Below are 17,312 nucleotides of genomic sequence, written 5' to 3'. Positions count from 1 at the left end.
CCATCTGTATGTCTTCTTTGGAGAAGTGTCTTTTCGTGTCTTCTGTCCATTTTTTAATTGGATTATTCATGTTTTGGGTGTTGAGTTTGCAAATTATATATTTTGGATAGTAACCCTTTATTGGTATGTCATTTGTAAATATCTTCCATTCAATAGGTTGCCTTTTTGTTTGTTGATTGTTTCAATCACTCTGCAGAAGCTTTTTATTTTGATATAGCCCTAATAGTTTATTTTTGCTTTTGTCTTCCTTGCCTCCGGAGGGAGACCTATCTAGAAGTTGCTACTGCTAATGTCAAAGAAACTATAGCCTGTGTTCTCCTAGTATTTTTCTGGTTTCATGTCTCACGTTTAGGTCTTTAATCCATTTTGAATTTTTTGTGTATGGTGTAAGAAAGTGGTCCAATTTCATTCCTGTGCATGTTGCTGTCCAGTTTTCCCAACACCATTTGTTGAAGAGATGGTCTTCACAGACTTTTTTAAGCCTCTTCTTCTTAATAGCCATTATTCTCATCTATCGTGTCTCTAAGTACTTCCTTTCAGGATGGGGCCTTCTTCTGAGTGAATCCTAGTTAATATTACATGTATTCAGTCACCACTTTGACCCTGTTGTATTGCTCTTTTGGACAGTTCCCATTGGAGCTTCTGATCTTGGGTGTTTATGCACATATATGTAAGTTGGAATTTTTTACTTATCTTCTTATAAAGCTGGCTTTGGGTGATTTTATTTGCTCTCTGTCTTGGCCTGTATGGTTTTTGTGAGGATTTGTGGAGTGTTTAGAAATTAGAGGGCAGCCATTATGCTATAAGGAATTTATTTTTGGTTTTATGTGCTATGCTTAACAATAATGGTGTTTTTTTTAAATAGCAGTTCAGGTTTTATATATATAAATTGAGTAATTGGTTATACTTCTGTTTCTGTGTCCTCATGGCCACTCCATTGTTTCTTTTCAAACTCTTCTGGGAGTATTTATTATTGAAATAATTACAAAGTTCTAGTATATAATTGACTATCAAATGTGTATACAGCTATGAGTTTTACTGAAATTTGTCCTATCCCTAGCATTAGAGTTCATAGCTAACAGCATTTCTTTAGCAGACTTCTGTTCATATTACCAGAATCTGAAATCTTCAACTTTTTTCTCAAGTGACATAGTTTAATGCTGAAAAAAAAAAAATTAAAACACATTTTACAGTGCATTAACAGTGGTGTAGTATCCAGAAAGCAGATGGTGATTGTCACATTGAATTTTGCTGCTAGTAAGACCATATCTAATTTTAACTTCTGGGTCCAAAACTGAGAGAGATAGAGACCGGTGACTCCCTCAGGCTGATATGGCACAGGAATATTGGTGTAAAATTCCCACAGACCTTTTTTTGTTTTATTCTGATACTGTGTATTTGTTACTTTTTAAAATACTGAAATGCGGGGTGCCTGGGTGGCTCAGTTGGTTAAGCGACTGCTTTCGGCTCAAGTCATGATCCTGGAGTCCCGGGATCGAGTCCCACATCGGGCTCCCTGCTCCGCGGGGAGTCTGCTTCTCCCTCTGACCCTCTTCCCTCTCGTGCTCTCATTCTCTCTCTCTCAAATAAATAAAATCTTAAAAAAAAATACTGAAATGTCTTTTGTTTTGTGAAATAGTAATGACATTTTTTAAGAAAATGGTTTATTTAGAAAAAATAAAATTTAGCAACCTCATTTAAATGATCCATTGTTTTTGAAATTTTACTAGTTTCGAAAAGTTATACAAATATGGAAATGATACTATATCAACCTCAGAGAGTGGCCCAGGTTGTTAAAGGACTTAAAACTTTCTAATAAGGAACAGTTGAAGAACAAAGATGGTTAGCTTGAAAGAGAAGACTGAACTCTTACAGAGCTAAAATCAGTAAACGGAAGTTAGAGTGAGATAAGAGTTTGGCTCAGTGTATCTGTAACAGAGTGAACTGGCAACACACATGAGCTGTGTGACCACTTTCACCAGATGATGTTTAAGGTCTCTTCCGACTAGAGACTATAAAATAGCTTTGACTTGTTAAGTCTTATCTCAGTGGATCTTAGTTTTGTTTTTTTATTGTAGAAGTAAGAGAAATGTTAAAAAAAAATGGTATAAAACTAGGAGGAGAAAAGTCATCCTTACGATTTGTGTTCATGGTTGTTGTAGTTTGCCAGAAATTGTATGATATGAAAAGGACAACATACTGCAAATGGAAGTTCCAACTAAAATAATTTTGGGAAAGGGAGGATAAAGGTAGAGATCCTATGTTCGTTTTGTTTTTTAAAGATTTATTTATTTATTTTGGAGAGAGAGTGCTGCAGCAGGGAGGGGCAGAAGGGGAAGGAGGGAGAGTCTGAAGCCGACTCTTGGCTGAGCGCAGAGCCCGACTTGGGACTCCATCTCATGTCCCTGAGATCACAACCTGAGCTGAAACCAAGAGTCGGATGCCTAACCGACTGTGCCATACAGGCGTCCCTCTGTGTTTTCTCTTTAGATTTTATTTATTTGACAGAGAGCACAAACGGGGAGCAGCAGGCAGAGGGAGAAGCAGGCTTCATGCTGAGCCATCCAGGTGTCCCTCTGTGTTTTCTTTAGGGCGCCTGGGTGGCTCAGTTGGTTAAGCGACTGCCTTCGGCTCAGGTCATGATTCTGGAGTCTCGGGATCGAGTCCCACATTGGGCTCCCTGCTCAGCAGGGAGTCTACTTCTCCCTCTGACCCTCTTCCCTCTCGTGCTCTCTATCTCTCATATTTTCTCTCTCAAATAAATAAATCTTTAAAAAAATAAAATAAAAAATTTTTCTCAAAAATTAAAGTATAATATACAGTAAAATGCACAGGACTTGAGTGTACTATTTTATTAGTTGTCTTGAGGGTACTGTTCTATTCATTTTGACAATTGCATATACCCATGAAACCTATGCCCTCAAAATGTAGAACATTTCCATCATCTCAGACCCTTTGTTCCCCTTGATTGTATAATTTAATTTAGTTTCCTCTTTCACTTTCTCTGCATTGAGTGAAGCTGGGTTAGGTCTAAATATTGTAAGCTGTAACTGATAACATAGTGCTTTATTTAAACTTAAATTTTTTTTTTTTTTTTTTTTTTTTTTTTTTTAAGTAAACTCTACCACCATCGTGAGGCTGGAACTCACAACCGGGAGCTCAAGAGTCACATGCTCCACTGACTGAGCCAGCCAGGTGCCCCTATTTAAACATTTTTATTGAGTGCTTATTCAGGTTCTTTATGTATGTTTGCATTCAGTTCTCACCTAAACCCTGCATGGTGGTTGATGATATAGTTGAGGCTATAGTTAGGCCAGTGATACAAAACTGTTTATTAAGTGGTTGCTAAGATTTGAACTCTAGACCATTGTTGTCCAATAGAATTTTTCATGATGATGGAAGCGTTCTACATCTGAGTTTCCAGGACATTAGCTACTGTTCACATGTGGCTGTTGAACAGCTGGGATATGGGTAGTGTGACTGAGGGGCTTTACTGAAGAATTTTTTTTTTTTTACGGGAAAAAGGGGGGAGGGGTGGGGGGAGGGAGAGAGAAAGAATCTTAAGCAGGCTTCATGCCCAGCATGAGCCCAATGTGGGCTTGATCTCATAACCCTGAGAACATGACCTAATAAGCTGAAATCAGGGGTCAGATGCTTTTTCTTTTTCTTTTTTTTTTATTTAAACAGAGAGACACACAGGGAGAGAGGGAACACAAGCAGGGGGAGTGGGAGAGGGAGAAGCAGGCTTCCTGCGGAGCAGGGAGCCCGATGCGGGGCTCGATCCCACGACCCTGGGACCATGACCTGAGCCAAAGGCAGACACTTAACGACTGAGCCACCCAGGTGCCCCTTAAGAATTTTAATTTTTATTTAATTATTGATGAACTGAAATGTTTAATGGCTACAGCTCTAATCTCTGGCTCCGAAGGCTTTATGTGCTCTTTCTCTATATCTTTCTGCTCTATGGAAGTAGAACCACTAAAGTGGCTCCAATACACTTGCACTAAGTGCCAGTCAGGCTTCTGGTAAGTGAATAAATCTCACTTGATTTGATTTTGGCATACCTAAGTTTTTAACTTTTTAACGGTGAAAATTTTCAAACGTGAAAATAATATAATGAACCTATCTCCTAATTTCGACAGTTACCAACTTTTAGTTCATTCTTTTTCATCTGTGACCTCTACCCCCTAGACTATTTTGAAGAAATCCCAGGCATCGTTTCAACATGGTTGACTTTTAAAGCCAAGTTTGGCTTTTATCATTTAGCTTGATTTGAAGCTGCTTTCTTTTTAATTAGTTTCAAAGAATGAAATGTTTCCTGGCATTAGCTGAGGGAAAGCAATGGAGGGATATATATAATACTAAAGAAAATCATGTAATTTTAATGCCAAATCTAAATTGTGTGTACAGTTTTTGCCTAGTTTCTTTATTTGCCCTGTCATAGTTCCCTCTTCTTAGGGAACTGTTTTTTTCTGTACCAAGAATTCAGAAAAAGATGATGAACTTTCTTTCTGGGCAATAGATAACCTTATGTAGTTTATCTGGGCTTTTCACAGCTTGTCCAGCTATTCTGTTTACTCTATTTACTTTTTAAAGATTTATTTTAGAGAGTACTTGTGCGGGCGGGGGGAGGGGCAAAGGGAGAGCATCTTCAAGCCGACTCCCCACTGAGCACCAAGCCCCAGGTGGGGGCTCAAGCCCCAGGTGGGGGCTCAATCCCACAATGAGACCATCACCTGATCCAAAACTAAGAGTCAGTCGCCCAACTGCCTGAGCCACCCGGGCACCCCCAGCTATTCTGTTCTATTTATATAAACAGCCACCTGTTTTGGAGATTTCTTGACTGCCTTCATATTCATTTCATTATATATGCACAAGGAGAGAGAGCAAAACGCAGGCAGGCTCCATGTCCAGCATGGAGCCCGACGCAGGGCTCGATCCCACAATCCTGAGATCATGACCCAAGCTGAAATAGAGAGTCGGACACTTAACCAACTGAGCCACCCAGGTGCCCCAGCCTCCTTCATATTAGTCAAATTAGAGATCATTTTTCTAGGAAGAACAATGGAATAATTTTCAATATTATGACAAAAGTTCTGTTACTTAACATCGTGAGTTTCATTTGCTATGATCTCATGGTACCATAGTGCCTCACCTCAGACATTGTGCTGATGAACTATGCTGGAGGATCCCAGAGGATCCCCTCTTTTGGGATTCCTCTGGCACAAGTGCCTAAGGTTATGTTCATTTTTTAAAAAATCTCTCTCTCTTCTTCAGATTGGATAAATTTTATCGATTTACCAGTACACTGATTCTTTCCTGTTAACTCCATTATGGTATTGAGCCCATATGATGAGTTTTCTTATCTTCCCAAAAAAAGTGTTACAAAGTGTTCAGTAATTGCTTCCTCTGGTATTTTTATAATAGCTAATTTAAAGTCTTAAATCTCTCTCTTCTCCACATTGGCATCTGTAAATTGTCTTTTTCCTTGCAAGTTGAGATTTTTCCTGTTTCTTCACATGCCATATAATTTGGATTTTATCCTGGACATTTTAAATATCAGCTTCTCAGAATCTGGGTCTTATTGAGATCCTATGGAGAATGTTAATTTTGTTTTAGCAAATCTGGTTAGGTTCAAGCTGCAAGTCTCAACTCTTTTCTTTGGGCTGTGGTTCTAGTATCAGTTCAGTTTTTAAAATCTTTGTAGTCAGTTTTAAAATCCTGTTGTTGTGCCACCCAGGAACTAGTCTGAGTCCTGGACAGCGTATCTGTTACTTCATTTCTCAGTCTTCAGTGTCGTGAATAGGATCACATCCAAGCATGTGCAGTTTAGGGGTGAGCCATAAGTAACTATGGGGGTGCTTTCTCTAGTTCCTCCTTCTTTGTGATATTCTTGGTACTTTTTGTTTCACTGAGTCTTCTCTTTTCATCCTCTGGCTAGAAAGCTGGGGTTCTAGTTATTTTACCGTACTCTGCGCTTTCGTGATTATGCCTGTTTCTCGCTAGAGCTTATCAAATACATTGGTCTCAAAAGAGCTAGCTTTTGGTTTCAGTGATTTCCACAGTTTTTTTTTCTATTACATTGATTTTGTTCTTAACCTTTTTTGTTTCCTTGCTGCTTACTTGGGAGTTTAATTTGCTCTTAGTTTTCTAATTTCTTAAGGTAGAAGCTGGCATAATTGGAGACCTTCTTTTATAATACAGGCTTTTTTCTAACTAGTTCCATAATTTTCTCTTGTGTTGTTACTTTTCAGCAATTGGATTGTGATGTGCCTCTCTTCTCCCATCTTTTTTCGGTTTATCCTGCTTGGGATTTGTTGAGATTCTTGGATCTGTGGATTTAGAGTTTTCATCAAATTTGCATTTTTTTTTTTTAAGATTTATTTCTTTATTTGACACAGCAAGTGAGTGAGCACAGAAGCAGGGGGAGCGGGAGAGGGAGAAGCAGGCTTCCCGCTGATCAGGGAGCCCGATGAGGGGCTCAGTCCCAGGACTCTGGGATCATGACCTAAGCTGAAGGCAGACGCTTTACTGACTGAGCCACCCAGGCTCCCCACATTTGCAGTTTTTTGTATTTATCCCACTTCAGTCTTTATTTCCTTTTGATGCTCCTGTTACATGTATGTGTTCCACTATTAGACTACTTGTTATTCCACAGGTCATTGAGTTTCTCTGTTTTCTTTCCCTGCTACCCTCTTCATTTTCCTCTTGCGGCTTCCATTTTGGATCATTTCTGATACGTTTTCACGTTCATTGCAGCCACTTTATGTTGTCTCATTTTTTTGTTTTGTTTTTTTAAGATTTTATTTATTTATTTGAGAGAGAGAGAGAATGAGAGACAAAGCACATGAGATGGGGGGAGGGTCAGAGGGAGAAGCAGACTCCCTGCCAAGCAGGGAGCCCGATGCGGGACTCGATCCAGGGACTCCAGGATCATGACCTGAGCCGAAGGCAGTCGCTTAACCAACTGAGCCACCCAGACGCCCTGTCTCATTGGTTTTATGTTCACTGCACTGGCTTCAAATTCACTGCAGTATCTATATTTTAAATCTATATGATTAACTTTTCACTTTTTGGTATTTTTTATTCTACAATGTCTGTATTTTTAAGTTTCCATTTTTCCTGTGTTTTAAATATATACTTTTTAAAAATTTTATTTTTAGGTAATCTCTATACCCAACATGGGGCTTAAACCTTCAACCCCAAGATCAAAAGTTACATGTTCCACAGGCTGAGCCAGGCACCCCTTTTTTCTCTTTCTTTCTTTCCCTTTCTTTTTCTTTCTTTCTTTCTTTCTTTCTTTCTTTCTTTCTTTCTTTCTTTCTTTCTTTCTTTGTCTTTCTTTCTTTCTTTGTCTTTCTTTCTTTCTTTCTTTTTCTTTCTTTCTTTCTTTCTTTGTCTTTCTTTCTTTCTTTGTCTGTCTTTCTTTCTTTCTTTTTCCTTTCCTTTCCTTTCCTTCCTTCCTTCCTTCCTTCCTTCCTTCCTTCCTTCCTTCCTTCCTTCCTTCCTTCTGTTCTTTTCGTTCTTTCTCTCCGCTCCCCGCAATGTGGGGCTTGAACTCATGACCCTAAGATCGAGTTACATGCTCTATTGACTGAGGCTAGCCAGGTCCCTCCCCCTCACCACCAAATTTCCATTTTTCTTTTGAGATTTTCTGTTTGTTTTTTGATTGGGTCCATGTTTTCCTTTTAGTCCTTTAATATTATGTAATAGTTAACTGTTCTAAAGTCTTTGCTACTTCCATCATCATCATTTTTGAATTTCTGTTGATTTTTTTTCCCCTGTATGTCATGGGTCACAATTTTTGCTTTTTCACCTTTCTAATAATTTTTGTTTTTTCATAATATTGGGTTATATAGACACTAGGACATTGAACATCTGGATCCCATTGGCTTTCTTAATAGAGTTTTGTTTTGACAGTTAATTTGCTTGTGCATCAGCTTCTCTCCAGGGCTTGTTTTAAGGCTTTAATAAAAGTGGGTCTAGATTAGCCTTATTCCTAAAATGTTGGCTTTCTGGGTCTCTACTGAATCTTGGAGTATTCAGTGAAGTCTCTAACTGGATGTTAGGAACTCAGATGTCTCCTCCCATCCATGTATGAATGAGCACCAATAGTTGTTCTGCTCATGCTAGTTGATAGTTGTTTTTTCCTAGCTTCTGTAGAATCTTTCAGTGAACCCGCTCAGCTTAATATTTGACAAAAGATTCAGGGGTGCCTGGGTGGCTCAGCAGTTAAGCATCCAACTCCTGATTTTGACTCAGGTCATGATCTCAGGGTTGTGAGATCGAGCCCCATGTAGACTCCACGCTCAGTGCAGAGTCACTTGAGATTCTCTACCTCTCCCCTCCTCTGCTTGCCCGCACACGCAGTGGCTCTCTCTTCCAGGCTCTCAAATAAATAAATAAAATCTTAAAGTGTGTTTGACTAAAGATTCCTGGGCAGATTTCCAAAGCTTCATCTTTGTACAGTTTTCTCTGATACCCTGCCCCATAAACTCTAGCTATGGGAGCACTTTCTAACTCAGATTATCTGCTTAGATCAGTGAGACTGCCATCTTTTGTCTGTGCCCCCCCCCACCCCCCATTCTGTAGTCTGGAAAATGCCTCTAGGCAGAAAAAAGGATTTTCTTGGGATTTACCTTGATTCCCTTCTGAGATCACAGTCTTGTGTTGGCTGTCATCCAACATCTGAAAATAATTATTTCATATTCCTAACTAGTTTTATGCTTGGCAGAAGTTTCATCTTTTTTTCTTTTTCTTTTTTTCCCCCCAGAAGTATTATTTGTGTCAGTTATTCCTATACATTTGGAAGCAGGAGTCTCAGAGTGTATTTAGCACAATGGGGTTTTTTATATATTAGGACAATTTATTCTATTCTAATTATATCCTATTTTTCTTTACTTTTTTTTTAAGATCTATTTATTTTTAGAGAGAAAGTGAGCACAAGCAGGAGGGGCAGAGGGAGAGGGAGCGAGAATATCAAGCAGACTCCATGCTCACTGTGGAGCCCAATGTGGGGCTCTATCGCACAACCCTGAGACCACCATCTGAGTCAAACCAAGAGTCAGAGGCTTAATCAGCTGTGCCACCGCAGTGCCCCATGCTTTACCCTTTCTAGAGCATAGTGTTAGTATTTTAAAATTTAACTCCTACTGGAAGATAATAGTCTACAATGTTCTAGTATTTTTGAAACTGTTATGTCTAATTTTGAATTAACATATACCCATGTTATGGGCAAGAGAACATATAGAGCACTGTGGCATTCATTCCATACCAAGGGAAACCCTTATAGTTTTGAAATTTCAAGAACTCCCAAATACAAGAGTTTTAGAGATAGGATTGTAGACTACTTCTTTTTTTAAACAGTCATCATGCTGGGCTTGAACTCACAATCCTGGGATCAAGACCTGAGCTGAGATCAAGGGTCAGATGCTGAACTGACTGAGCCACACAGGCGCCCCTGTAGACTTATAGTTTTATTTATGGATGATTCCACTGTAGAGAGCTTAATGTCTATCATGATGTTTTAGAAAACCTGTTTTAAATAAATTGAATATAAAACTTTTCTTCAAAGTATACTGTATATAATATTTTTGCATCTTTTCCTAAGTAAAAGTTCCTTAAGAACTTAACTTTCAGCCTATGGGATTGGTTAAGGCATTAAGAATCTTGTCATGATGCCTTCCTTTTATATAGTTCTGTAGAATTAACTTTAGTGTTAGTGTTACATGGGATTTGAAAAATAAGCAAATCTATTTTTTTCATTTTGTACATCTTTTTGAATGGTTCAAAAAAAGAATTTTTATATATTTTATATTTGTTGTTATCTTTTCTATTAAACTAGGAATACTACTCTTCATTTGTAATGAGTGACCTGTTGTAGAAGTAGTGCATTTAGGAGAAAATGATTGGGATCCATTTCCTTAAATACATACTGATTCTTGAGTATGAAGAAATGAATTCTTAGCAGTTTTTTGAGGAGTATGTATGCCATTTTGAATTATTTTTACAGATCACATTGACAGGAGATAATTGGTTTAATGACAATGAGTGTAATTTTAATATGGAAGACTGCCAGATTTTATTAATTGAGAACATAATCATTAGGAATTGAAACTTAATTATTGGTCTGAAATGTGTGATAAAATAAAAAGCTAGGTAGTATACTGTTATCACATTTAAAGAAAGTGGAGTTTGTTGTTTAATTTTCATTTGGTAAACTCAATTATGTGGGGGAATTATCCAATTAGTTAATTATTCTGTGTGTTCATTTTTCTCACCTTTTGACACTTTTATTGCCCATTTATTTGATTATAATAATAAGTAAGAAAAGAAACAAGGTGAGGGGCCCCTGCGTGGCTTAGTCAGTTAAGCCTCTGACTGTTGGTTTCAGTTCAGGTCATGATCTCAGGGTCCTGAGAACAAGCCCCAAGTTGGGCTCTGTGCTCAAGAGAGGAGTCTGCTTGAGATTTTCCCTCTTCCTCTGCCTCTCGCCCCCACCCCCCATGCACTTCTCTCTGTCTAAAATAAATACATCTTTAAAAAATAAAAACAAGGTGAGATAATGTTTGAATTTGATTAGAAGATCTGTTAAAAGGTTATAGGCTTTTTAAATTTTTTAAAAAGGTTTTATTTATTTATTTGACAGAAAGAGTGAGCACAAGCAGGGGGAGCAGGAGAGGCAGAGGGAGAAGCAGATTACCCTGCTGAGCAGGGTGCCTGGTGCAGGGCTCAATCCCAGGACCCCACCCAGGTGCCCCAGCTTTTTAAATTTTTATTTATTTTTTAAGTAGGCTCCATTCCCAATGTGGTACTTGAACTCACGACCCTGAGATTGAGAGAGTCGAATGCTCTACTGATGGAGCCAGCAGGCACCCCAAAACTATAGGCTTTTTTTTTTTTTTTTTAAAGAGAGGGAGCGTGAGTGGGGGTTGGGGGTGGGGGAAAAAGGGAGAGAGGGAATCTTAAGCAGGCTCCACGCCCAGCACAGAGCTCAGTGTGGGGCTCGATTCTGTCAGGACCTTGAGATCATGACCTGAGCTGAAATCAGGAGTCAGACATTTAACCGACTGAGCTACCCAGGTTCCTCCCCCCCCAACAAAAACTATAGCCTTTAATAACATTTATGATAATAAAATTTATAAAATTTCTATATATAATGGAAAGAGCTCTCAGCTTCAGAGGGCCTAGGATGTAGTCTAAATTTTGCCAGTAACTAGGTAAATTGCTTGTTTTCTTAATCTTACTGTACAATAAGGATTGAACCTTTTATTCTTAGTTTACAGGAGTATCATGAAGATTAAATGAGATGTTAGTGTGCAATCCCTTTGAAAAATGTGGTGCTGTAAACAATGTAAGGTATTTCCAGTAAGACCAAGAAAAAAACAACTGGAATCCTGAGTATTTTAAGTTCAACTATACAAAATAAAGTCACATTGTGCATGTCAAGTAAGAATATAAACATCTATGATTTTTATATGCTTGTTATCAATTATATTTATACAGGTTCACATTTATACTGTGGGACAGTAGACTTCTGTGGTTTTTGGATTAAAACCTTATTAACAAATCAGAATGTTAATAGCATTTGCCTCTGTAATGGGATATAGCTTAATTTCCTTCCTTCCTTCCTCCCTCCCTCCCTCCCTCCCCTCCCCTTCCCTTCCTCTTCCCCTTCCTCCCTCCCTCCTTCCTTTCCTCCCTCCCTCTCTCTCTCTCTTTCTTTCTTTCTTTTTCTTTTTTTCTGCTTTCTACAGTGGCATTATATCTTTTGTGTTAGAGGTTTTCTTTTTTAAACAGACTTTTTTCTTCCTATTTTTTTTTTCCATGCTACACTACTCAACTGTAGTAGAAAGGTAGTTGTAATGGCTAGGTGTAATGGCTCTGAATCCAGATTGTCTGGTTTAAATCTTTTTTTTCCATCACCTAGTAGCTGTGTGACATTGGCCAAATTTTATAATCTCCCTGGACCTCAAATAATCTCATCTAAAATGAGGATAAAAAGAGTGCTTACTTCATACCATTGTGAGATTAAATGAGTATTCCCTGTAAAGTATTTAGCACAGTACCTGGCATTCAGTAAATGCTCAATAAGTATTAGCTGTTAGTACTGTTTTACATGTTTTTTCCTGGCAAGTTATCTCCAGGATTTAAGGACTCTTTCTGATACTCAGCAAAGTATTTAAGACTACATAACTAGTTTATTGTCTGAAGTCAGTTTTTAAAACCAGAGCTATTTGATTCCATAGGTAGCTCTTCACTGTTTGACTAATTCCTTGAAGTAAATTTTTCCATTCATAATGTTACTAGTATGTAAAAATTACCTACAAATATAATGCTAGGATTATGACATAGTGATCACATTTTATGTGGTTTGTTTACTTGAGCAGAGAAGACCTACACTCCTTTTGTACCATATTTATGGTATTGGCTTTGGTAAATTTAAGCCTTAGATATAAAAGCAATTTTTAATCCAAAATAAATTAAAAGATACTAAGTTTTTGCTGACCTACTACTGAACTATTAGTTCAGGTAGGTTATTAATTTTAGGTATTTTTTTGTTGCTTTCATGTATTTTTTTGTAATCTCAGCTTTTAATAAATGTTCACATTTTTCCTGTCTTTTGGTGAAGATATGTTTTTATTTTTGTTTATTTTGATGTAATTAAGCACCTCTAATGTGTTTATGGGCTGTTAGTATAACCTCTTTCAGATGCATTTTTTCAAGACCCCCAATTATTTTTTTAATTTTTTTAAAAGATTTTATTTATTTATTTGCAAGAGAAAGTGCACAGAGGGAAAGGGAGAAGCAGACTCCCTGCTGAGCAGAAAGCCCGATTTGGGGCTTGATCCCAGGACCTTGAGATCATGATTTGAGCTGAAATCAAGAGTTAGATGCTTAACTGACTGAGCCACCCATGCACTCCTCCTTGCACAATCTTTTAATGAACTGTCTTTTTGATATTGACTTATAGGAGTTCTTTATATTTTATATATAGATATAGGATCTTTGTTGGGCATTGCATATGTCTTCTCTGGCTTGCCCTTTTTTTTTTTTTTCAAGATTTTATTTATTTATTTGAGAGAGAGATTGAGCAGGTGGAGAGGCAGAGGCTGACTTCCCCACTGAGCAGGGAGCCCTATGCGGGGCTTAATTCCAGGACCCTGGGATCATGACTCGAGCCGAAGGCAAACGCTTAACCAACTGAGCCACCCACATGCCCCTGACTTACCTTTTATTAAAACATCTTAAACATTTAAACTTTCCTGTTGAAGGGATAAGGGAGCTTGTCAACCTAACATATAATGAAGATATTTAAAATGCTTTATTGGGAAGCTTTATTGTTTTACCTTTTTCATTTAGCTTTGTGATGCTTTTAGAATTTTTCTTTTGTTCAGAAGGGTCATTGTTTGGCCTCATGAAGTTTCACCTTACATATTTAAGACTTAGTACTCAACAATTTTTAGCAACAGATGCATGGGGACTCTGCTAGTTGATTTTTTTCTGTCTTTTTTCTCTATACTTCAGTTTGGGTAGTTTCTATTGCTGTGTCTTCCATTTCACTGATTTTTTCTTCCACGGTGTCAATACCTTTAATCTGATGACATTTTCACTGTATATATTATATTTTTCACCTCTAGAAGGACTATTTGGTTGTTTTTTTATATGTTTTGTTTCTCTTTTCATATGTTTATATTTTCCTTAAACTCTTGAGCATTTAGTTGTCTTGATATTTTGACCTTATTATTTCATCATTTCTTATTTCTCCTGGTTATGGATCATGTTTTCTTGCTTAGCTTATATAATAATATTTTATTGGATGTTGGGTATTTATGAATTTTACATTGTTTTATATGACTTATCTGTCTTTAAAGAGTGTCGGACTTTGTTAATAGCAGACAGTGAAGGTACTTGTATATCAGCCTAGGGCTTTGTTTAGGGTGGGTCTAGAGTACACTTACTCTAGGGCTAGTTTTTGTCTTCTGCTCAGCAGACCTTTTTGCAGTATTTACTGAATTTTTTGGGTGTTCATTGAAGACTCCATTCTGGCTATTTGGAATTCTCAGTACCATGTGAACCCTGAAAATTCTTGAACCTACTGCTTCCTGGTCATTCTTTGACCTCATGAAGTTTCCCTCTACATATTCAAGACTTAGCACTCATAGTTTTGAGCAACCAATGCATTTGCACCCCCTGCAGATTTTTAAATTTCTTTCTCTGAAAGTTCCATCAGCATTTGCTTTATCATTTGGTTGGCCTCATTAAACTTCATTCAGTCTTTGTCTCTTCAACTCTGTGTGGACTATTGTGCTCTGCTTGGGATCCTCTCTCTTGTACTATGATCTATAAAGCAGGGGCATTTCTAAGCCTGTCATCCCCGCCCCCCCCGCATGGTTCACAACCCTGTGCTGCCTATTGTACAATGCCTGACAAGAGTTATTTCATATGTTTTGTCCATTTTTGTTGTTATAGTAAGTAGAAGGGCAAGTTCAACCTCACGTATTCCATCATGGCCAAAAGTGGAAGTTCCCTTACTGTATTTTTACAGAAATAAATTTTCAGAGGTACACCTGGGTGGCTCAGTCAGTTAAGCATCCCACTCTTATCAGCTCTTGATCTCAAGCCCCATGTTGGGCTCCATACTGAGCATGAAACCTACTTAGATAAAATTAAAAAAAAAAAAAGTTTTCAGAAAGCTAATTGAGGATTTTAAGAATAATGCCCTTAAACTGTTCTTTGTATGTATATAGTTCCTGGAAAACATTGACACATCAGGAGTGTCCCTTTGAACTAGTGTTTACATTATAGCTATACCTAATTACTATAAGAAAAACACACTGTAGTTAGGCTTTCTGTTGAGTAAATAGGAACATGAAATTTAATTATTTTGTTATGTTTCTTTGACTACATATGATTAATGATAGCCCTGAGTTACTGCTTCTGCTTTCCCTTCCCTTTTATCCCCAGATAACTCTGCCTGTTGAGTGTATAGTTGATTATGGGAGGGGGGCAGGAAATTAGGAAGCTATTGTAGAGAAATTGGGACTAATGGTACCTACTAGAGGATGGAAGTATGAGTGAAAGAAAACACCAAAGATAAATGGGGTTTGTTTGTTTTTGTTTTTTTTCTTCTTCACATCTGGTTGGGTGAGTTGAGGGAAGAGCATCTACTGAGATGTTGAAGACTTGGTACAGAACAGATTCTGGGGGAAAAATTCAGTTGTGTTTTGGATATATTAAGTTTGAGAGGAGAAACAGCAAAATAGAGAAGATGAGTATGTAGTTGTTATAGAACAATTCTGTAGTTGCTCTAGCATTGAGCTTAAGCAGTTGATTTCTTTGATGCCAAATGTAAAATTTTACATTTTCATTGTTTTGTTTCTACATTTTTTCCTGCTGTGATTTTGTCATCATTTGCATTAAGTCTCCCAGATTTTGATGATAGTTGTAAGTAAAATTTGCTTAAATTTATGACAGTGAATTCTGGCATAGATTATTGTATCTTTTAGATGCAGGCTTTTTCCTGTAACAAATAGAATGGTTTAAAAAATAATTATTGGGGCACTTGGGTGCCTCAGTCGGTTAGGCATCTGACTCTTGATTTTGGCTCAGGTCTTGATCTCAGTGGGGTGAGTTCAAGCCCTGCATTGGGGTCCACGCTGGGCATGGAGCCTACTTAAAAAATAATAATAATTAAAAAAATAATTGTTATTAGTGAAACCACACATTGATACCTGAAAGTCAAAAGCACTAAAACATGATAAAAAAAAATATGTCCCCTTCTCCCCTACCCCCTCACCCTTTCACCTTCCCACTTCAGAATCAAGCACTCTCTTAGCCATATTCTTTTGGTATTTACTTTCTTGTTGCTTAGTAATATACCACTGTACTTGGTACATGACTTTTAGAAAACATTTGTTGACTTCTGGTTATGGAAAAGAAGGACTTAGAACATCATTCACACATTTGTCCACTTTCCTTTTCCTCATTACCCTGTCATAGTTGTATCACAACATTTTGATAAACTGGCACTGAATATTTACATTTTTATAATTATGCATGTATTGTTCACTGTTAAGCTAAATATTACACTAAGACCATACTTTCTTATATAAGCCTTTATTTCTCCTGAGTTAATACTTGCTCATGCAGTTGGTTTTCTGTAGACCTATTGCTCATTTTCCCCAAATGTGTCTGATTTTTTATCATTTGCTTATAAATAATAATTTCCATATTCTGAAATATATTAGTTTCATTTTGCCCTTACTGGAAACCTATTCCATGATGGTCTTTGGCTTCCTTTTTTATTTTGGAGTGGTTGTTCTCTAGTTCTTTTTTCTGTGTTAGATTTATTTACCAAGTGCCATATTGTCTTGTTTTGTTTGATTCCTTTTAATGGCTTCATAAGGAAGAATGCATAGAGATAAAATTTTAGCTTTCTTAGAAGCCTGTGAGTATCATTTTCACAACTTGATTGATAATTTGGCTGGGTGTAGCATTCTAGGTCAAAACTTGATTTCACTCTGAATTTCGAAGGCTATGTATAGATGTTTTCTAGTTTTTAGCCGTATTCCATTATTATTTTGGAATAAAATTTCAGTGATAATCTGATTACAGATCCTTTTTATGTGACTTTTTTCCCCCCCTCTGGAGCTTTTCTTTATTTTCAAGGCTTTGAAATTTCATCATGATGTGCCATGGTATAGGTCTTTTTTTTCTTTTTCATTATTTTGCATGCCACTTGTTCATCCATGTGGCTTGAGAGACTTCTTTTCTTCAGTAAGAAGAAAATATTATTTTAAAATACAATTTCCATACCTTTATTTTCTTTCAGTTTTCATTTTCTATAACACTTGCTGGACATTTTGGAGTGAGCTGATGATTTCTTATTTTTCCTAACCTATATTCTGTCTGTCTTGCTTTTACTTTCTGTATTTGAATCTTCTGTATTTTTTTTTTTACTGGAATTTTAGTGGGATTTAGGAGAATATGGAAATAACATTTGATCATTCTGTGTATTTAGTAATCAGAATTTTAGTATTGAATTTAAAATTGCATTTCTTCCTAAACTCTATTTTTTCGTTTTTGTTTTGACAGAGATGTTACGAACATAAACAGTATCGAAATGGATTGAAATTCTGTAAACAAATCCTCTCTAATCCCAAATTTGCAGAGCATGGAGGTAAGTGTAAATAACATACTTGTAAGTGTAAGTAAATAAAGCTTTGCTAACTTGTTTGACTTCACTTATTTGGATTCTGTTACTCTCAGCTGCCCTATTTTTCAGAGAGAATAGACCTTCTTTGACTCTT

The 17,312-nt window shown here is 37.1% G+C and overlaps 1 protein-coding gene across 2 annotated transcripts in view; it reads left to right on the top strand.

Moving 5' to 3' along the window:
* NAA15 (N-alpha-acetyltransferase 15, NatA auxiliary subunit) overlaps positions 1 to 17,312 on the top strand; it is an 80,221-nt gene that overhangs the window by 13,997 nt on the left and 48,912 nt on the right. For both annotated transcript variants that reach the window (XM_028102256.1, XM_028102254.2), the window contains exon 2: positions 17,098 to 17,182. In XM_028102256.1, the coding sequence (XP_027958057.1) occupies positions 17,098 to 17,182 (85 nt within the window). The remainder of the gene's footprint in view (positions 1 to 17,097; positions 17,183 to 17,312) is intronic.

The sequence above is a fragment of the Eumetopias jubatus genome, unplaced genomic scaffold (assembly GCF_037043125.1).
Source record: "Eumetopias jubatus isolate StellerSeaLion01/CBP00866 unplaced genomic scaffold, mEumJub1_p1.0 scaffold_2, whole genome shotgun sequence".
In the NCBI taxonomy this organism is placed as follows: domain Eukaryota; kingdom Metazoa; phylum Chordata; class Mammalia; order Carnivora; family Otariidae; genus Eumetopias; species Eumetopias jubatus.
This window is presented reverse-complemented; position numbering and strand designations above follow the sequence as displayed.